The sequence below is a fragment of the Microtus oregoni genome, unplaced genomic scaffold, assembly GCF_018167655.1.
Source record: "Microtus oregoni isolate MIOR12 unplaced genomic scaffold, Mior012 000033F_ref0000390, whole genome shotgun sequence".
In the NCBI taxonomy this organism is placed as follows: Eukaryota; Metazoa; Chordata; class Mammalia; order Rodentia; family Cricetidae; genus Microtus; species Microtus oregoni.
The window spans coordinates 10,987,252-11,009,460 of record NW_024543092.1 but is presented as its reverse complement, the minus strand read 5'-3'; the positions used below and the strand labels follow the sequence as shown (position 1 = coordinate 11,009,460).

At 46.7% G+C, this 22,209-nt stretch overlaps 1 protein-coding gene and 1 pseudogene across 1 annotated transcript in view; both read right to left on the bottom strand.

Moving 5' to 3' along the window:
• Mthfd1l (methylenetetrahydrofolate dehydrogenase (NADP+ dependent) 1 like) overlaps positions 1 to 22,209 on the bottom strand; it is a 179,172-nt gene that overhangs the window by 33,262 nt on the left and 123,701 nt on the right. The window contains exons 25-26 of the mRNA XM_041680308.1: positions 16,749 to 16,856; positions 13,421 to 13,573 (exon numbers count right to left, since the gene is read on the bottom strand). Coding sequence (XP_041536242.1) covers positions 13,421 to 13,573; positions 16,749 to 16,856 — 261 coding nt within the window. The remainder of the gene's footprint in view (positions 1 to 13,420; positions 13,574 to 16,748; positions 16,857 to 22,209) is intronic.
• Positions 15,498 to 15,641, bottom strand: LOC121466678 (annotated as a pseudogene).

Here is a 22,209-nt window from a genome sequence, read left to right as displayed (position 1 = left end):
CCACGTCCAACTGTCCTCACAGGTGGGATGGTTCCCTGACATGCTGCTTGGATTGGTGGAGAGAGAAGGCAGGGCCGAGTGCCGTCTTCTGTGTATGTGAGGATGCTTTTCTCACTCGGGAGAATCTATGTCTCTTCTCTATAGAAGCATTTGGAAGCAGTGACATCATTTATATTTCATTCCTTCATTTTCTAGATGCCAACCCCCAAAAGGGGAAGTTTTCAACCAAGAGCCCGAGCAAGTTTTCCTTATAATGAAATTTATTTGTGTGAGCCTCTGGTCCGTGTGTACGTGTGGAGCCAAAGGATGATGGTGGCTCAATTGTGTGAGCCTGTGGCACGTGTGTACGTGTGTAGGCTGAGGATGATGGTGGCTCAATTGTGTGAGCCTGTGGCACGTGTGTACGTGTGTAGCCAGAGGATGATGGTGGCTCAATCGCTCACCACTTTATTTTGAGACAAGGTCTCTCACTGAATCTGGAGCTCACTGTTTGGTGAGGCTGGCTGGCTGGTGAACCCTAGGAATCTGCCTCCTCAGTTCAGAGACTACAGGTGAAGTCTGTCAAAACTTGTCTTATCATGTGAACTCCGCATGCTTGAGAGACAAGTAGTTTACTGACTGAGTCATCCCCCTAGACTCCTAAAGCCATTTTGACTTTGTTCACAAAAGTGTTATTTCTTTTAAATCTGCAAACCCACCTTCCTCTGTGTATGCGCACATGTGAGCATTCCTTGGCCCCTATGTGAGGGTCAAAGGACAACCCTAGGGAGTCAGTTTCTTCCTACTGAGGATTCTAGGACTCAAACTCAGGCTTTTTGGCCTGTGTGGCAAGCACTTTTACCTGCTGAGCCAACTTGCTGGCCCATTTCACTAAGATTTTATGGAAATATTGGACTCCGGGCATGAAGATTTTAGATATCATTTGCCCCCATCATGATATTACTTTTAGATATTTTGAAGTTTCTGCTAACAAACTGGTTGGCAGAAGCAAAGTTTAATTCCACCAATTCACAGAAAATAGGACATATGCCCAGCATAAAAATCAGAACAATTTTTAAAGAAGTGAAGTAGGGCTGATTGGTGGTGGCGCACACCTTTAATCCCAGCACTCGAGAGGTGGAGGCAGACTCTCTGTGAGTTCGATGCCAGCCTGGTCTACAGAGCTAGTTCTAGGACAGGCTCCAAAGCTACAGAGAAACCCTGCCTTGGGCAAAAACAGAAGTGAAGTAGGTTATGAATTCTGACCTGTCACTTCCCATCTATGGCTGTCCTCTGTGCTTTCTCAGAGCAGAGACAGAGATGTGACTTCTCCCTAAAGATGCTGGGAGCCGAAAAAGAGTCAACACACGCAAACAGCTCTGAACATTGCCTCGCTCTTGGGAGTGTTCAATAAACATTAGCTCTGACTATAGCGCTGATTTTATTATAAGTGATTTAAGTATCCCTTTATTTCTCTTTCCCTTCTTATGCCCCCTTTTCTGAATGTACGGAAGAATGCACCTAAGGTCTCATGAGTGCTAGGCAAAGGCTCTACCACCGAGCCCTGCTTCCTGGCATTCATTGCCTTTTTTTTTTGGCTTTTCGAGACAGGGTTTCTCTGTGGTTTTGGAGCCTTTCCTGGAACTAGCTCTTGTAGACCAGGCTGGTCTCGAACTCACAGAGATCCGCCTGCCTCTGCCTCCCGAGTGCTGGGATTAAAGGCGTGCGCCACCACCGCCCGGCCCATTGCCTTTTTTTTTTTTTTTAAAATTAAAGATAGTCTTATTTATGTAGCCCTGGCAAGCCTGGAATTTGCTGTGTAGACCAGTCCTGCCTGGCCTCTGAGTGCTGGGATTAAAGGTGTGCACTACCATGCCTGGCCACTCGTATGTATTCTTATATTGTTGACAGTATATACTATGAAATCTCATCCTAGCTCCCTAAACAGCACCCTAAGTCATAACCCATTTTAGATATGGAATCATAGCATATACTTCAAGACAATCATTCTGAATGGAAACCATGTGAGAAGTTATACATTATACTTACGAACAAAGATGCTTTTGGAGCCAGAAATATATCAACCCTTGGGCTCAATAAAGATCCATGGAAGCTGGCAAGATAGTGTGGTGCTTGTTCACAAGTCTGATGACCTGAATTCCATTTCCAGAGCCCAGGGTGGAAGGAGAGAACTGGCTTTCTAAAGGTGTCCTCTGACCTCCACATGGGTGCTGTGGTAATGTGCCCCACCCTTCACCAACACACAGTAATAATAAACTAAAAAAAGATACACAAACAAAGAAAGAAAACTCCAACGGGAGACCTCAGGATTCACGGAACTGGAGCGGGTAGACTCTTTGCTCTGAGAAACGGAAGGGGAGCCAAGGCTGCACACTGACAGTGGCTGGGGTGGGGGTGGGGCTGGCTGCTGCAGCTCGCTGCAGCGGGCCCCGTGCACTTCACGTGAACTGCGCCAGTCCTCCATCACTGTCCTCAGCTCGGATCTGTGATCTCAAGAGTTCTGGGGGAGGATTTATGGGGGCATATTTTACAGAAAGTGCTGTAGACATTCCCCACCACGATTGCGATGTACCGTTAACTACTTACTGCCTAAGCGAAGGCAGCATCCTGCATGAAGGTCTGAGTGGTCACGGTACTTTCATCGTACTGCACAAAGCCATCTCTTCTTCTAACCACACAGCTCTAGGAACAGGTTCATCTCCTGAAATACTTCCTAACTTAAAGACACAAGCCTCTTGCTCACACCTCAAGAAAAAAGCAGGATGTTCTACAGACGCCAAAAGGGATCCCCTTTGTTGGGTGGGGTACGGTTTCTCTTCTCTCTTCCTGCCAAAATGTTTCCACCTTCAAACAGAAGTGCACTCCACTCCTTAAGACAAACATCAAAGCTAAAACAAACTCCAGCTGTCAAACAGCTTTGCTTTAAGAAAAAAAATAGTTATGACAAGATGCCACTGAATAGTAAAGCACTTATAGCTACCAGTGTAATGGCTTTCATTTGTGTGAGAGGCATTTATTAACTTGGGAAGGAATGCCGATGACATCATGGGCTTGGGAGTTACACTGACCTGTGCAGAAGACCGAAGTGGATGAGTCCTTGTAGGACACATACTATAAATCAAGCTGAAATGAGAACTCCCCCACCCTTTCCTTTTTTGAGATGGGGTCTCACTATGAAGCTCAGGTTGGCTTATGACCCTCCTGTCTCAACCGTAGTGGTTCCCAGTGGCTTCACAATAGCCTGTGTCATAGCAAGTCAGCTGAGAACGGAGAAGGAGAGTCCATCAAAATAGCTACGCACAGCAGACAAACTAGAAGGGCCCCAAACCAGAAGAGATTTCCCCTTGATGGACAACTCTACTTACTGGTGTGAATCATAGTTTGAGACAATCTCGGAGGATGTTGATCCACAGAGAAGCAGCAGCTCTGAGTTAGAATCCCCAGCGCGCCTTCCAAAAGCCAGACGTGGCTGCCGTGCCTGTACCCCCACCATTGCTTGTGTGTGTAAGATAGGTGAGTTTGAAAGTTTGCTGGCCAGTCAGACTTGCCAGGATCAGTTTCCCAGCCAGCGAGAGGACCGGGCTCAGGGAAGAGAGGCAGAGAGAGAGAGAGACCCCTGGTGTGCTGCTCTTGTTAAAACGTGTACCTGCACAATCATATGCACACATACCGCGTGCACACACACACACAAACACACACACCATACACATGTGCACACACATACTACACACGGAAGACTATGACAGCAGTGAAAAAGTCCGAAATGACAAATGCAATACATTGCCCCAAAATACATACAAAAAGCTATAATTTCAGTGTTCTATTTTAACGGGTGTGGTATTGTCTGAATCACAGGCATCTCGTGGTATCTGTAGGGGACTGGTTCCAGGAACCTCATGTATAGTATCCCTCTACCAAACACACAGATGCTTAAGTTTCGTCTATGAAATGGAGTTGTATTTATAGATGTGTTGTAAGAAGGACTGTTAGTTCGTTCCCAGCTGCTGAGCCCCAAAATAACCACACAGAATCTGTATTAATTAAATCACTGCTTGGCCTATTAGCTCTATCTTCTTATTGGCTAACTCTTACATCTTAATTTAACCCATTTCTATTAATCTGGGTATCGCCATGTGGCTGTGGCTTACTGGGTGAAGTTCCAGCATCTGTATCCAGAGGGGCTATATGGCTTCTCATGACTATGCCCTTTTTTCTCCCAGCATTCAGTTTAGTTTTCCCTGCCTAGCTCTACTCTACCCTATCAGGCCAAGCCAGTATCTTTATTAACCAATAGTATTCACAGCATACGGAGGGGAATCCCACATCACAGATGTAGACCAGGCTGGCCTTGAACCCAGGGATCACCTGCCTCTGCTTCTCAAATGCTAGGATTAAAGGCATGCACCACCACTGTCTGGCCAAACTCTGACTCTTAATGACACAAATACTTCTAAACCCTATTCCAGAGGAGGCAGATTTGAGTCTAAGGGCTCCCATCTCCTCCAGCTTTCTCTTTACCTACAATTGTTCTATCAGGGGTTGACCTTCTAAATGGAGGGCAGATGTGAGCCCGCTTGGGTAACACTTAGAAAATGAGAGGACTGTAAGGCCGGGGTGGAGTTCAGTTGTCCATATGAGGTATGGGGTTTGGTCCCCAGCACTGGAAAGGAAGGGAACAAGATCGAAACCTTCAGTCTCATCCACCCATCTATCTCCAGGAAAGGCGGGGTAGGGGCTGATCTCTACAAAAGCTCTAGAATAAACTCACAAGACCTTGATTTTGGTGAACTATGGGGAGAGAAGCTCTAGCAGTGGGGCCCTTCCAGAGGGCACCTGATTTCTCTCTTTCACAGTAACCAGAACAAAGCAGTCATGCATGGTCCCCAGTTCTGAAGCCCTCCAGCAGCTTATGTGAAGCTGAGAAGAGGGTCGCAGGGAACACGGTTGTAGTCAGCCAGTCCTACAGGAGGATGAGTAGTCCGCCTGTGTAACTGAGCCTCTGTCTATGGCACCTCACACCACCTACAGGCAGACCGTGTCAAAACTGAGTTCTAGGGTTGAGTTGTACTCGGCGGCTCTTGGTTTTGAACTGGTTGCAGAGTCTATCTGGAAATAGGCGGATAGCATACTTCACAGATTCTTCCTCCACACTGGGATGTTTGATGATGTAAATCCACATCTGGAGCCTATCAGGAAGGTTGATGTATTTGGTCCTGGCTTTATGGCCAGCACCTAGTTGGGTGAGGATCACCAGGACACTGATTCCAAAGTCTAGAAGGTAAAAAGGCTGTGTGAGCCCCTGAGCCTGGACGTCTAACGCCTAGACTGTTCTAGACTTTTCTGAGCCCAAGATGGCAGTGCTGATGGTTCATCGAGGCAGGAGGATCCTCCTAAAGCCCCCCTTTCCCTTTCCTCTTTGAGAACTGGATACTCAGCCGGCAGCCAAGTTACAGCGCTACATGGGGTGTCTATGCAGGAAGGTGTACAGACCTGAAAGCATGCATTTTACCTGAGGGAGCAGGGCTTGCATTAACAGAAGACCTGGGTAAGGTGACCTGGTAGAGTCAGAAGCCACCCAAAGGAAGTGCACGTGACATGATTTAGCTGGGTGGAGCTGGAGGTGTGAATGACATGTACTTGATGAAGAAATGGAATGTTCAGAAGAGAACAATTAAACTCTCACAGCAACCCCCCCCCCCCCCCCCCCGCATCCTAGGGAGGGCTTGGGAGCTGCTGTGGCTATGCATTTAGGGAGAAACAGAAATGTCTGGAAAATGAAAGACGACTCTTGGAAAGCACAAGCAGACATGGGTACTGTTCTCCCCACAACTGATTCTTGGGGGTGGAGTGCCCAGTCTCAGTTGGAGACGGACATTCATGATGGGTTCAGCATCTTAAACTTCCAAGCTTCGATTTCTTCTTTAGCAGACTCCAGTACCTTTACTAGAAATGGCCTGGGGAGCATCCTTAATGCGATGCCTCGTAAATTCTTACAAGCAGTTAGTGAGGAGGTTATGAATTTATTCCATGACTTCTATAGCCTGAAAAAAATGTCTTCACTGATCATTTAAACTGACAAAATTATTTTCCTAGACCTATTTATACTTGTTCCTTGATTTTCTACCACTGACTCGAGCCAGACCAAATGAAAGGCTCTGCATTTCCACTGACATTCAGAGAAGGCGGCGGTAGCTCCTCTTTCCATTCGAGCTAATACTCACACCTGGATAACTTATTAGTCACCTATTCGGTTCAGCTTGTAAGCTACCATGAATCCCAGAAGCTACCAGTTAAATCCCGCCGCACGTTGCAACTCCAGTTTTAAAGAAAGATGTTTTCCTTAAATGTTTCTCATTTCATTCATTCTTCCTGCTAAGCTCTCAAACAAACTCTGAGGGTGGCCCACTATTATTTTTGCAACACTGGCATTTTGCTTTTAATTTTATTCCATTTTCATAATTTGCCTCCTTGCTTCAGAGTGTATGCTTCTTGGCACAGCCTGAGGCTATTGAGGTATGAGAGAGGGGCACAGATTATGACAAATTCTGGAAGTATAAGTTGAGTTGATGGCTTTCCTTCAGAAGTCCTTATGAGCGAGGATGTATTTTTGCTAACATTCCTATGCTAGGACTCCAAATCAAAACCCGCGAGAGAAAATAAGGAGGCCATACATGCAGGTGGGAGAGAAACACCAGACTGCATCCATCACTAGAGAAAACAATAGATTGAGATGCCGACTGTAGGCTAAGAACTACATACGCAGAAAGCAACAGAAGGATGGTCAACTCTAGCCTGGGATTATAGTTCAGTGGTAGAAGGCTGGGCGAGCATGTATAAGGCCCTGGATTCCACCCAGCACAGGATGACATTGCAACTCAGTGGGAGGAATCTTCTCCCCACCTCCCCCCTCTCTCACGAAGTCCAGGTGCTTGAACTCCGGATCCTACTGTCTTTCCCTCCTGAGTGTTAGAATATGCCACCAGGCACCATTTCCACCAACATTATCTATTCCACAATGGTCCCGGTGGAGGCCTGCTTTCAGAGAGGAACTTCGCAGTTATGCAGAGTAGAATCTGTCTTCCAGTTAGGAAGGAGAGGACTGGAGGAAACAAATGAAGGGACCTAGATGACCTCTAAGAGCAGAAAGACGCCATCCCCCTGAGTCACAGAGCTTTCTCCTCTTGTCTGTCAGCCAATCACTTTTGGAAACCCGACGATACCAGTCACCTTCCGCTCGGACACATGATGCTGAAAGTCCAGGAAGGTTCCCTTTGCTTCTGGCCAGACACACGTGTGACTTCCCTGGAAGAAGGCGTGCTGCCAAGTGTTGTGGGGGACACAGCACGATGACAAACACCTTGCCAGTACACCATGTCAAGAGGAAGCAGCTGACGCAAGGGCCATGTTTGAGGAAAGCAGGAAATTCTGATGTGTTGATAGGGAAGAGAGGGGAAGGGAAACCACGTATGGTAGGGAAGAGAAGGGAACTGCCAAGAGCCCAATCAGGGGTCAGGGGTCACAGGGATCAAGACAGAGTGGAAGCGGCTTCATTTTGATCTCCGGGCATAGATGCCAGCAGGCAGGGCACTGGAGTGGGGACCATGTCCTGCAGAGACTTTTGTAAAAGAGGCTGGGGGTTTCTCCACTGATCTATGTGGAGATGGGGGAAGGGGGGAGCAGGTGGTTTTAAAGAAGCGCATGGCTGTTAGCTCCCAATGGATGACCCAGGTTGGTGGAGTTTCATAGGGTGAACTCTTCATTTGGTGGCTGCTTGTGCATCTCCCTTAAAGCCCAGCTTAGGGAGTGTTTAATTTTCTCACTGTGTAAATGGATGTAAATCTCTGGGAAAATGCCACAAGTCAACAGTCATCAAGTCATAACTCCGAATAAAATCGACAAGGTCTGAATAGATTCACCTTCCGTGCCCAGGAGAATTGAGAAAGTGCTTAGTTTTTTTTTTCTTCCATTTTCTTTTTGTCTATTGATTTTTATTGAGCTCTACATTTTTCTCTGCTCCCATCCCTGCCTCTCCCTTCCCCTTCAACCCTCTCCCAAGGTCCCCATGCTCCCAATTTACCCAGGAGACCTTGATTTTTTCTACTTCCCATGTACACTAGATCTATGTCTCCAGAAGTCCAGGGGGAAAGTACCCGGCAAGCCAAAAGGACTTCACTGACCCAAATCAAACCGGGCAGGCAGCTCCACATCCAGCCCATACTTAGCAGAGAGGGAGGAGGGAAAGCAGAGCGAGTTCAATGGAACGTGAGAAAGAACAAACCGGCAATGCCTCCGAAGGGTGGGGCCCCAACTTGCTGTTCTCACCCCCTCCCCCTTGTATCAGGTCCAGTAACTCTCCACCCAGTATCAGCTGGGTGTGATGTCACTGACTCCCCCACTGGCTCCAGCAGCTTCCTGCTTTCTGGAAACCAGCTAAGGCAATGATGCCAAGGGTGCACCTGGTAGCGATGTGGCCAAACCAGGGCACTTACAGCAGAGATAAAAGCCATAGCAAGTTGAAGCTAATCTTCTAGTCCCTTTCCACTAGGAAAAAATAAAATTAAAAAAAGGTGTGTGCATGCATGCAGAATCCTTTGTTCACCTTCTACTCTGCCAGGCACCGGTCTCAAAGGGAATGGACTAGAAGGGAAAGAGGGAAGGACCCATGCGGATTGTTACAATGTCATGCTGTCCCTGCCACAGTGTATGTGATTGTTACAATGCCACGCTGTCTTCCTCACGAATCTAAGAGACAGACCCCAGCATGTTTATATTTCTTATAGTTCAGTAGCTACTCTGGTCCTTAGAAATGCCCTATATGGTGCTGCCTAACACAGAAATACCACGAGGAGACCTAATCTCCCCTAGATGAACTGCAAGATTGTTTTAGCCTGAGATTCCAGTCAAGACTGTCACTGAAAACCAGACTGCATGGCATCAAATTAAGTCCCACAGTGGTTAATAAAAAAGGAATTCAGTGTAGGCATAGTAACTCAGGCATATAATTCCAGCATTTAGGAGGCTGAGGCTGAAGAATTGGGAGCTCAAGGCTAGCCTGGGCCATGTAGTGAGACCTACTATCCCCCACTCAGCAAAGCCTCCTTTCTTAAGAAAGAACTCACAGCGCAAATTCTTCCAGAATTTTCCAGAGCTTTTGCTCAGAGCCTCAGTGCTGATATCAAAGGAAAACAGTCATAGAAAAAGCTGCCTTCATGGACATCTGCTAAGAATTCAAGCTTGGCTGGATACCTCTCCATGCTGTTATGAGAATGTATCGCTGCTTAGGAAAGTTCTTTGAGAAGAAAGGAGCCTTTCACCCCTTCAACACCCCGATACAGAATGTGAGGGGGCCCAGGACTAATTCCCAGGGAGAAACCTCTTACGTCCCTTTTGCAGAAACACGGGACAGATCCAGACACCACCCTCAGAGCACATGTTTCATAGGGCCACTCTTTCTGGTTCCCCTGGTTCGAACCCAGCAGGACAGCTGCAGAACACCCCGCAGCCCCAACAGCCAAGCTAGAGCCACAGGGACAGATCCCACATGCTGGGATGGTCCGACTCTCCTGAAAGTGTCTAGCCCAAGCTAAATATTGTTCTAAGCCCTTATGGTTTATCATTTCTCCATTTATTGTATTTTCATATTATCAAAGTGATATATGCTGCCTCAGACTACGGGTTTGGTGTTGACTTTCTGGTCCTTTCTCTAAGGAGTTTGTCTTCCAACATTCCTTCACACATGTGGCTTACAAAGTAGCATTTTCATGCCAGGTGGCCAACCAGGCTTTGTAAGTTAGAAAGTAGAGACTGTTACCCACGGTAGCACAGCTATTTTTTTCCCCGTTGGCATGGGATTATTTTCTGAGAAGTTGTACAGTCTCTTGGGTTTACTGTCTATTAGAGACCACTAGCTCTGGGGAAAAGAACAGTTTGTAAAATATGAGGTTGGGATCTTCTCTTCCTCCCCACCACAGACGCATGCCTTTGGCAAGTTACTTCTTTTCTTTTGATAATGCATTTAACTTTATTTTATGTGCATTGGTGTGAAGGTATCAGCTCCCCTGGAACTGGAGTTACAGACAGTTGTGAGTTGCCTTGTGGGGTGCTGGGAATTGAACCCGGGTCCTCTGCAAGAGCAGTCAGTGCTCTTAACTGCTATGCCATCTCTCCATGTCTTAGAGAAAGATGTACTGAGTGGTGGAGGTGTACTGGCTGACAATATTATATTATTTCACAGTTTTCAATAATATATTGGGAAGAATATGTATGTATGACACCATCCCAAAGACACAAGAACACACAGGAATGTGTTCTTTAAATTCTTTTATATTAATTAATTTTGTGTGTGGGTGTGAGAGCGAGGACGACGTCTAGGCTCTCTCTCTCCACCATACGGGTCCCTGGGACAACTCAAGCCATCAATCTTGGCATCGAGCATCTTTATCCCTTCAGCTATCTTGCCGCCCAGGTTGCATTCTTACATAGAAACAAAGAAAGCTACTTTAGGAAGAAATACGCAGCTACCCGAACACGTACAGAAACCACCACATTACCACAGCAAGATCTTCTGGTGCCTGTGAGCCAAGGCGTTTCTGTGGAAAAGGCTGGGGCAGTGAGACAGAATAGAGAAACTTCCACACTGAGTGACGCATTGACCATCAGCAAACGATTGAGTCAATCAACACCAATGGAAGCCATGACCAGACAGAATGTTCTGTGACGGTTCCGCCACAGAAATACACGGGCTGGCCAGGTAAATAAAGGAAAGTACAGGTATTTAAGCAGCTAAACTATGGGAGGGATAAAGTAAACGCCATCTAGCATTTCTCCATGGGATTTCTCAACAGTAGTCGGACTGAACACAGTATTAGTCGAAACTAGACTGGCTTGTGCGTGATTCTTTGCTTTTAGACATCAGCGTGCACAGCGTGCGATAGCAAAGGCGTGAAGGGTGTCTGCCTCCCTTCAGGACATATAAAGAGGGGACCTTTGTTCTGAAGCCCACAGCATTCTGTCCATACTGGCTTTCTTTAGTAAAGTCTACTTACCAGAGGCCCACAGAGGCAGTCTGTGGTCTGGTTCCTCTCCAGGAAGTACACGGGCATGCAGGCTGGAGGGACTTAGCAGTGACTTTTTGGCTAAGTGAGTGAATCAATCAATAAATAAATGCTATTGAAGAATGGAGAACCTTTCTGATTGGGAGGCCTGAAGGGGGCAAATGCTCTGGCCTCTCTGATGTGAACTGACTAAGCATAACACTGATTCATTCTGGTAGAATTTTCCCACCTGCAGGAGTGAGTTCCCTGGTGTCACCATTTCTTCCCCTTAGTCATCCCACCAGGAAGTTATCACCGTGTCTCTCAAAGGGGTGAGCAAGGTTAGAAGCATTCCAGCAGCCCGTGGCAGGGCCCAGAGTGGGGTCAAAGAAAGTAAATTCCAGTCTTATTAGGAGATCCTGGCTTCCTTCGGGGAATTTGCCCAGCTTGCACTCAGCTTCCTGTGTTGTCAATGAAAGCAGCCTTCTCATCACCTCCCAGTGACAGTGTCCTGCCTTCCAGGGCTCCCTTTGCTCAGGCTCCACTTCCTGAGACTCCTCAGGCCTGATTGTGAGCCGACACTCCCTCTGTCCCTGAGAGGGGTCACAAGAGGAACTTCTGAGGCTGGGAGGTGAGATAACGCACAGAGGGCTGCTCCAGGAAGCTCTGTGAGCTGTCCCTGCTCCAGGGCTAGTCACACACTCATTTATTAAGTCATGACGCGTCAAAGAGCCAGGCCGGGGAACAGGCTGGGAGCGAAAGCACACTCTGATTTTCCAGAACAGCTTTGGTCTTAGGCTGGCCGTGCAGGGGGAGGAAAGGGAGAAGACTCACTCACTGAACCATCTCCCTGGCTGTGGCTAAGTTTCTAAGAGGGATGCAGACTTTTTCCTGTATCCTGACAACCCTTCCAATGATCCAATACCAGACTCAATCCTGTTCCGGTCAATCTACTGCCTTTCTGTGCCCATGGTTGGGTGCTCCCTCTGTCCCTTCCTCCTCTTTTCCCCTCTTTCCTCTTCCCTTTCTCACCAAAGACAAGGTCTCGCTATGTAGATCTGGAACTCACTAGATAGACTAGACTGGCCTCGAACCCCTCGAGATCTGTCTGCTTCTGTCTCCCCAGTACTGGGATTAAAGGCATGCGCCACTGGCTTCCCCCTTGTTCTTTACTCTACAATAGTGTGACTACCCAAAGCCACCCAGCTAAAATGCTTCCCTTTTAGGTGTGAATGTGAAGTGCCTCTCAGAGGTTCATGTGTTTGAACACTTGGTCCCCATCTGAAGGAGCTGTCTGGAAGGTGAAGCCTCCCTGGGGGAAAGAGGGTCCCTAGAGGCAGGACTTGAGGTTCAAAAGTCCAGCCCCAGTTACCTGTGACCAGCTATCTTTCCTCCATAATGAGCTGTATGAGCTCCTTCTTAAACCATGACCCCAAGTAATCAGGATGGTCCCCATCCTTCCTCCCACAACTTGCTTTCGTCACAGCAAAGAGACGGGCAAGGAAACCAGCCCTTGTGGCATCACCTGCTGCAGGTAACCATCTTTACATGATGGCGTGGGTTTGCTTCCACAGTCCACATCTGTCTCAGCAGCTGCAGCGCCGACTAGAACCGCCTCTGGCGCCAGTTGACTTACCTCATCTCTTTGGGCCTGGTTCTTTTCCCCTTAAGCTCTCTCCACAAGGCGCTGCAGCTGGTTTCCTAAAATCACACTGGAAGCAAACCCCACCCTGCGGCGGCAGCCCTAGCACAGACCAAGTGATAGCCAGATCCCTAGAGATCCTATGACCCCCCGAGGCCCTGTACTACCTCCATCACCCTTCTCAGCCTCACCACTTCCCGCCCTCTCAACCGGCATCTCCAGTCACATTAAACTACCTGGGCAGGGACACCATGCTCTTTCGTGCCATTGGGATGACATTCATTGTGTCTTCAGTGCCGAGGTCATGTCCTTTATGAAGAACTAGCTGGTGCGTCCTCCACTCCAAGGGCATTTCTATGCCAGCATGAGGTCCTGGCTAGGGTGAGCAGTAGCCCCAATTTCCCCACAGAGGCATAATATGGTAAATTTGAGATGCAAACGATGTGAAAAAGTTTGTTAAGTCTGGCACTAGGCCACGCTGTTGCTCAAACAGCCCATTGACTTCTGTCCCCAAGGAAAACCACTTTATGCCTCTATGGATCCTGAACACACGATTTGAAAGTAGAAGAACCTGGCCTGCAACGGCAGAGGTGTTTTTTTCACCTGGTTATTGGAGGAAGAGTGCTTAGAAAAATAGCAGATAATGCCAGTTCCTCTCCAGTGTACCATTGGTAGGGTTGGCAGAGTGTGATTAAGACATGACAGTCACACGGAATGAGGAAAGGCTTTGAAGCCTGGTACTCACCGTTCCCACCAAAGGGTAAATGAACCCAGCGCCAATGCTGGCCCGGACATCACTAATTGGCAGAATGAAATCCCTTGGCACCCCCTTTTTATCAGGCTCGTGAGACAGAGAAAGGTGGGTCTTTGCCATGCAGATTGGCAAGTTTCCAAAACCCTGTAAGAAAGAAAAGGAGCTGCATTCAGTGCCACAAATGCTGGTCCCTTGGACTTCATCTGCATTTCACACCCCCTGTGCAGCCACTGCATGCTGCTGCAGACTGGGCAGGGGCAGTGGGGCTGCTGCTATTTGCCGAGCGAGAAGCTGGGAATAAGAACTCGTGTGCTTATGGCCATGATTTCTCAGGGTGTGAGGTCTACTGTTTATTCTGGAGGTTCTCCTAAAGAGGAGGCACTTGCACGCTTGTGTGTATGTGTGTCCATGTGAGTGTGCACGCATGCGTGTGTAAGCAAGGCTATTTTTAGGCCCAGCAGCGGAACAGCTGTAGAAAGCTCTTTCCAGGGCCATTAATATCCAGGAAAGAGAAAGGTAATACAGAACATGGCTCCTAATGAGGCTCTTAGTCCCATTGTTCTGTCCTTCTTGGAGTCTGCTGGGAAGCAAAGGGCCCTTTGTGCTGGCCTATGAATCATGGCTACTTGATTTGTGATTACATTATAGGAAATAAGATGAGGTCACTTCTGAAGCCGCTTCCATTTCTAAGGACCCAAGTCTGTGCCTGACCCAGAATTCCAAAGGTGAAAGGGGAGGAAGTCACGTGCAGCAGCTCACAAAAAGGACAGTGTGTGGGAAGGGTGGGTGACGAAGCAGCACACAGCGTTCCTTCAGAGGCCTCGCACTGATGAACTGCAACCACACACTCGACACTCACTTTTAAGGAATACTCCCGTGGTAGACAGACGGATAACAGAGTGCAATTACTTATGAGTCAACCTGAAACTATCTAGAACATTTCAGAGTATTATCAATTACGGGTGTGTGTGTGGAGTGCTGTGTTTTTGAAACCCCTACTTTTACGTACTAATGAGAATCTTGGTGAGGAAAAAAACCACCACAATTGGTGGGTAGAATTTTGATTTTATGGAATGGTTAAGTTTTGAAATAATTCCTATGAAATAATATATTATATATAGCCTCTGAAAACTTACTAGTAGAAAAATTAAAAAAAATCCTATCAACAGATTGTATCAGAGAAACATTTTGCAATGGGGAGGAAGTGGAAATTTTTGAATGGAAAAATATATAAATAAATAATATTAGAATAGATCAAAGTTCTTAGCACTGAAAGCTCATGGGAAAACTGCCCCAAACTTGATGACAATGACTTCACTCAGCTGTTTGTACAGAAGCGAAAGAATAAGCACAGATTATCAGAGTGCAGAGCAAGGACCAGCAATCCTTTATTGTCTATTGGGGGTGAGGTTTTCGGAGAGCCGAGGTCATTAGTGGGGCTGACCGTTAACACACTATGTAGCTAAAAATGATCCTGAACTTCCTGCTTCTACCCTCCACAGTCTGTGATTACAGGTTTTCACTCCAAACCCAGTTTACAGAGTGCTATGTTCTGGACCATAGCACAGTCACTGAGCTGCAGCCCTAGTCTGGGAATCCTTTTTATAAATAAAGAAAAGCTCAGGGACCAAAGAGATGGTTCAGTGAGTAAAAACATTTACTCTTGCAAGGGTGAGGACCTGAGTTCAAATCCCTAGCATCCATGTGAGAATCAGGACATGGCTATGCATGCCTGTAACTTCAGCATGGCAGGGGTGAGGTACATCCTGAAACTCTGCTGGCTAGTAGCCCAGCCAAAAGTGTTAGCTTTTCAGTGAGACAGCCTACGTCAAGGCAGTAGGTAGACCACGACAGAAGAAAGCACAGGCATTCTGGTTTCTACAGGTTTATGCACAGCTGTGCAAACTCATACAATCATATGTGTGTAAAACATACACTCTCTCTCACACACACAAAGGAAGAAAGAAAAGCTGGGGCCAAGAATGTAGTTCGGTGTCAAAAAATAGGAAAAAAAAATAGCCAAGAGAATACGTTAGCAAATGTCAAGGAAAAAGGATTTTTCCACCTTCAGGGGAGAGTGTGAACACAGTCCCTAACTAAAAATTATGCAGTTGTGTTTCCTGCATTTGGAGGAATTCAGGGGTCAGCCTGCCTAAAATGCACTAGAAAAACGATGTTCGTGATCGTGGTATCTCCCCTGCCAGGTAAGTACATATCTGTTTTATTGAGACAGGGTTTCTCTTTGTAGTCCTGTTGGCCTCGAACTCAGAAATCACCTGCCTCTTCCTGCTGAGTGCTAGGATTAAAGGCATGTGCTCCCACCACCCGACTGGAAAAAATGATTTTTATCAAACCCCACAGAAACAACCTGGCATTGACAGGATAGTATCTAACAAAATACCAAGCATATTTATAAATAGGATAAGGGAGTTGGAGGGAAAAAGTCAATACTGTTACTTGTAATAAATATAGCGACCCTGACAGCAAATGTCTGAAATGCTGACTTCTATGGAATCTTTAATTCCTAAGGACAGTCCTAAAACTAAGCTAATAAACCACCTGCATAAAAATATCACCAAAAACGCCCGTCCTGTTCACCTCAACTGGCAGGACGCAAGCATTTTTAAGATGGTAGAGCCCCACAATGAGGAGAAAACGCTGGAAAAAAATCAAATACTGATGACCCCCGCCCTGCCACCTACCAAAGCAACACTTTCCAATACTTTTGGCTGAGTGAACGGGATGACACCCATATGACTTACCCCGAGTAGGGATGGAGTCCAGTGCTGACTAAGCACAGAAGCCAGCCCCTGGGTTCCATCCCCAGCACTGCAAACCAGAGAGCCACAGTCTTAATCAGAGTCAAGATGCCCAAGTCAGAGGCTAAATGCCCTAACCATGATGCGTTAGCTAGCCAACAGGACCTGAATGCCCTAGCTATGATGCGTTAGCTAGCCAACAGGACCTGAATACCCCAAACCATGATGTGTTAGCTGGCAAACAGGACCTGAATGCCCTAGCTATGATGCGTTAGCTAGCCAACAGGACCTGAATACCCCAAACCATGATGTGTTAGCTGGCAAACAGGACCTGAATGCCCTAGCTATGATGCGTTAGCTAGCCAACAGGACCTGAATGCCCTAACCGTGATGCGGTAGCTAGCCAGCAGGACCTATGTTACTACTTTAATCTCTGATGTTCCTCAGACAATTTGATGGAGTTTAATTACGAGACAGAAATTACCTGTCCTCAAATCAAGGAGTGCGTTTTTAGAGTGCAAGGCAGAGACCCCCACTCAAAGTACAGGAATCTTGTTTACCTGTTGCGTATAGCGATCGATTTTGGATTGCGCCTCAGGAGACAGCTCAATATCCTTGGCTCCATATACAGCCTGGGCAATGGTTCTTATCTTTTCCACGATCGGAAGCTGCGGAAACATGAATGACAACAAAATCATTGGCCTTAACATGGTTGAGGAACTAAGGGAAAGCTTGCTGGAATTTTAGATTTTGATGCCTCCCCCCCCCTCCCCACCAACAAGTATAGCACTCCAAACTAGGTATCTTTTATCCTTAGTCACCAAGGCACTGAAACACTCACATCAGAAGTCAGCTAGCAGGAAGTCAGGATATTTAGCCAACAAAAGGGCTGCCAACCTAGTTAGCAGTTTCAATCCATTTCAACATTAAAAATAATGGTTTATGTAATTAAAAACATTACTAAAAACAAGCGGGTGTCGCAGACATTTTAAGTGCAGACATGACCGGGTGTTTCACTGGAAAGCCAGACATTGACTCTCCTGTCACATTAGATAACTCTCTGAGATCAAGTGGCATGGGAGACACTTCGAGAAGACTAGATACTGGCAAATGATGCCAGGTATAAGTGACATGTGCCCTCAATCCCAGCACCTGGAAGGCTGAGGGGGGATTGCAAGTTTTAGGCCAACCTGGACAATATAGTGAGGCTATCTCACAGACCCCAAACCCTAAACAACAACCACAAAAACCCTACAATAACATTCCCCATGACTCCCTCCAAACAAACAACCAATGAATCACCCACAACAAAATAAAAGCAAAGGGAAAGATACCAGTAAATCAATGTGTGCGTGACGTTGTCTAAAAAATTCTAGACAGAAACCCTGGATGTAACCCTGCTGGAAGGATGGCCTCACCCATTGGGCAGGTGACTCATGGACCACTCATGGCAAGGGCATATGGTGTATAACACAGGTAGGAGAGTTATCCAATCAAGACAAAACAAAACCCAGTACTTGCCACTTTTCCAACCCTGATAGAGCTTCAAACTGCTCAGAACCAGTACTGCAGAATGCATTATTGTCTAGTTCTGTTGTCTGGGACTTAAATATTGGACATTTAGCAAATGAAATGTAAACTGCCCCCTTCCCAGACAGGTTCCCACTATGTGGTCCTTGCTGGGTTGGTAACTTGTTCTGTAGACCAGGACTTCATCTCACAGAGCTCGGCCTGCCTCTGCTTCCCGAGAGCTGGGATGAAAGTCACAAGACACCAAGCCCAGCAGGTTTAAGTGTTCACTGAAGGATTCAGAAAGGACCACAAGCAAGAGACAAAGGCTGTGTACGTGAATGAATGATCTAATGCTGTGCACACATCAGCTCTTTATGACTTAATTAGTTCAATGCAATTCCAATGAAAATCCCAAGAGCACCCGGGATTTGAGGATATGGCCAATGAGTTCTAAAGATGCACATGGAAGAGAGAGCCATGGCACAAATCAAGTATCAATAACACTATAAAACCATATTCATCAATTTCTTGTGCTATCCACACAGGAATAGAGGAATTAGTCCATGAAAGAGAAGAATGGATTCTGATAGGCATCTCTGCAGGTACGAGGTAGTGCATAACAGAAAGAGAGAGGGTCGGCGACCCAGCAGACTTCTAACTAAAAAGAATTAAAATTAGATTCATACCAGCCTGCCTCCCTGCAAAAATTTCAATATGGAACAGGGGCCTCAACGTGAAAATCAAAGCTCTAAATATCACAGGATTTGTCTTCCCAACATAGGGGGAGATTTCGTAAACATGGCAACAACTGAACTGCATAAAGTTGGCCATGGGTCCTGCATGTCTGTGCTCCCAGCACTTGGGAGGTACAGGGAGAAGGATCAGGTGGCTCAGGCCAGCCTTGGCTACATGAGTTCAAGGATAGACTAGGCTACATGAAACCCGTTCAACTCACATACACTTATACACCCACACCAAGGCACTCCACATACAATAAGCCAGAAAAGAAATGATTTATGGATCCTTACATTGCCCCCCCTCCCTGGGGGCTGGAGGGATGATTCCCTGAGGACCTGGGTTTCATTCCCAGCACACATATGGTGGCTCACAAACCACCTGTAACTCTAGTCCCAGAGGATAAGGCATTGTCTTCTGGCCTCTGAGAGTGCCGGGCAAGCATATGATACACAGACATACATATAGACAAAATAACCATACACATAAAATAAATAAAATTAAAACAAAAAAATATATATTTTTTTCTGAGACAGGGTGATTTAGCCTCCTGAACACTGGGATTATGGGTATGCACCACTATGCTCAGCAACTTCTGAATTTAAAAATATAAATCTTTGAAAGTAAAAGGATAAGAGAGAAGACAAATATTTGAATAGTTTACAAGATAAAAGATTAGTATTATAAAATGAATTTTGAATAATTAATAATGGGGAAAAAACCAATAACCACATGAAAAGTAGTCTCAGTGGTAATCAAGAGAGTAACTAATTAAAATGATTAAAAAACAAACCAAAACCCTAACTCACGAGCTGGGGAGACGGCCCTGTGGGTGAAACGCTCGCTGTACCAGTGTGAGGACCTGAGTTCGGATCCTGCACTCTCATAACCATGGCTTTGATGCACTGGGGAGGAGGAAACGGGCTCACCTGACAGCCTAGACAAGGGGGCAAGATTCGCTTCAGGCAAAGAATGCTTCCAAACCCAAGGCAGAGGGCTGCCATAATGACTCAGCAGGTAAAGAACCTGAGTTTGATCCTTAGGACCCACACGGTGGAAGGAGAGAACTCATTTCCACCAGCTGTCTCCTGACGTCCACCCACTGTGGTTTGGGGGTCACTAATTCTGGAAACACAACGGCGGGAGACTCTGGCCTCCAAGTACTCATGCATACGTGAGTGCACCTGCACACACTTGCACACACCTGCGCGTGTAACTCCCTTCCCATCTCCCTCCTACTCTCATCTAAAAAACCAACCACAGGCATAACAACCGGAAATAAGATCTCCGATTCCTACTCGTGAAATGTCAAGTGCAGGCGAAGAGGCAGGAAGCCACACGCTACAGGCGCCTCAGTTGTGGAGGGAGGGGCTAGCTGTCTCATCTCTGGAAGCTCCCTGACTTCTCCTTTATTTTGAACAGTCCCTACTACAGCTCCCACTTCCCACAACACATACCCAGGTGAGAAAGAGCCCTGTGCCACAGCACGGCACGTTCTTCTCATAGACCCACTGACCAAGGAATTTTAGTATCTGCACCAACCGATGTCACTGGAACCATTGTGATCTCTGCCTTCTTGCTTCTGAGATGGGCCATGAAATCTCTTTCCCTGGTCTCTTCAAACATCACAATCTCCAATGCTCTCAGGTCTATCTCATTGGTCTCCTTTCCTACAAAGCCTTTAGGGACAGGCTTAGTAGTACTAGGCAGCATTCCTTGCACTGTGGACAAGAGCACCCACACCTGTTCTTTCCTGGCGGAGGGTCTCCTGGCTAGGCTCATGCTGCCTCAGAGTATAATGATGGATTTAGAGGTCCTACGGATGGATTCAAGCTGCTGAATGTAAATCCAATCCTAAAATCTCCTGGCTGACAAAGTGCCTTTAACAAACCATGGGATATGTGAAATCATATGAGATCTTCCTCTCTGAAAAGGGATAACCAATTGCTTCCCAGCAAAGCAGAATGTGAATCAAGAGCTAGAAGCCAGAGGGAAATCGTTTCTGTTCCCGCATCTAAGGAGGAACTGCTGTTTGCACAGCTGCCCCTTAAGCATAGACTTGAGCATCCCTGGAGAGCTCAGTACGAATACAAGAGATGCAGGGATGTTGCAGAACGAGCTACGGCACAATGCAAAGTTGAGGCTGGGCTAGAGATAACCTAGGGTAACGTTGCTTTTCAGCATTGGGGATTTAACAAAGGGCTATGTTGACCCGATGCAAGTGCTTTACCATTGAGCTGTATTCTCTTAGCCCTCCTTTTACTTTTTTTCCCTTTTCGTTGTGAGACAGGGTTTCAGCAAATTGCTCCAGCTGGCCTTGAACTCACGCTAGCCTTGCACTTGCAAGCTCCCTGCCTCGGCTTCCTGAGTAGCTGCGATGAAAGGACTATGCCACGAAGCCCAACACAACTTCTAACGTACGAAACTCAAAGCTCCAGTTAGTTGAAGAATAAAGTTGGGTGGCGACGTCTTTGAGGTCAAGGTCTGGAGCAGGTACTTTTCTTATTATTGTGACCAAGGGTCTAGGATGAAGCGACTTCAGGGAAGATCCATTGGCTTGCAGTCTATGGGCACACGTTCCTCCATTGCAGGAAAGGACAAGTGACGGAATGTGAGGCAGCTGGTCACCTCGCATCTGCTGCCCGGAAGCAAGGGACGTCAAATGCCAGCGGTCAGCTTACTTCCTCCTTATTACCCAGTCTGGGATGCCAGTCCATGGGACGGTGTCACCCACATTCAGAGTAAGCCTTCTCACCACAGTTTGTCCAGTCTAGAAACTCCTTCACAGACATGCCCAGGGGTTTGTCTCCTAGGAGATTCTAGATCTTGGCAAGGGGACAATGTTAGCAATCACGAGAAACATCTATTTACCCAAAGGTTGCTCCAGCCTTTTGAGTGGAGTTACCCCCATAGACCAGTGAAGAGATGACTATGAATTTCCTGTCATCTAAGCACAAACTCCTGGGGCTACAGGAGTTACAGAAGGTACAGGAAAGTGTGGGATATTCCTTTACACTGTATAAATATGTCACTGTGATTAGTTTAATAAAGAAGGTGACTGGCTAATAGCTGGATGGGATACGGTTAGGCAGGGGAAGGAGACTAAGAACATTGAGAAGAAGGGCGGAGTCAGAGGAGTCGCCAGCCAGACACGGTGAGGAGACAGGAAGTAAGATGAAAGAGAACTACTGCCATTTGGCAGAATGTAGATTAATATAAATGGGCTAATTCAAGTTGTAAGAGCTAGTTACTAATAAGCCTGAGCTATCGGCCAAGCACTTATAATTAGTAATAAGTCTCTGAGTGGTTATTTAACAAGTAGCAGATGGAACAGAGCTAACTAAAAATTCTACTGACAGGAAAGCTCAGATGACAGGGTAATTGTGACAGGGGGCTTGGAACATGAACCTTTGATCTCGCTGTCTGCATGGCACATCATCAAGCAAGGAAACACTTGTTCCTGCCACTGCTGAAGCTACTGCAATCTCCTCTGATCGTCAGCAACAGCAACGGGCCAGTGACAAGCTCAGCAGGTAAAGGTACTTGCCAACAAGTAGTAGAAACAGAGAACGGACCCTTGAAAATAGTTCTCTGTCCACCGCATGTGTGACATAGCACACACCACCACTCCAAAATAAACGGAAATTTAACGAGACGCTAGAAGATCTTTCTAGCAGGAAAGAATCTGCTGAGGTAGCAGAAGGACCAGAGAAAATCAGTCGACAGGAGCCCTGGTCCTGAATCAGGCAACCCAGCTCCTGAGCATCCCTCTAC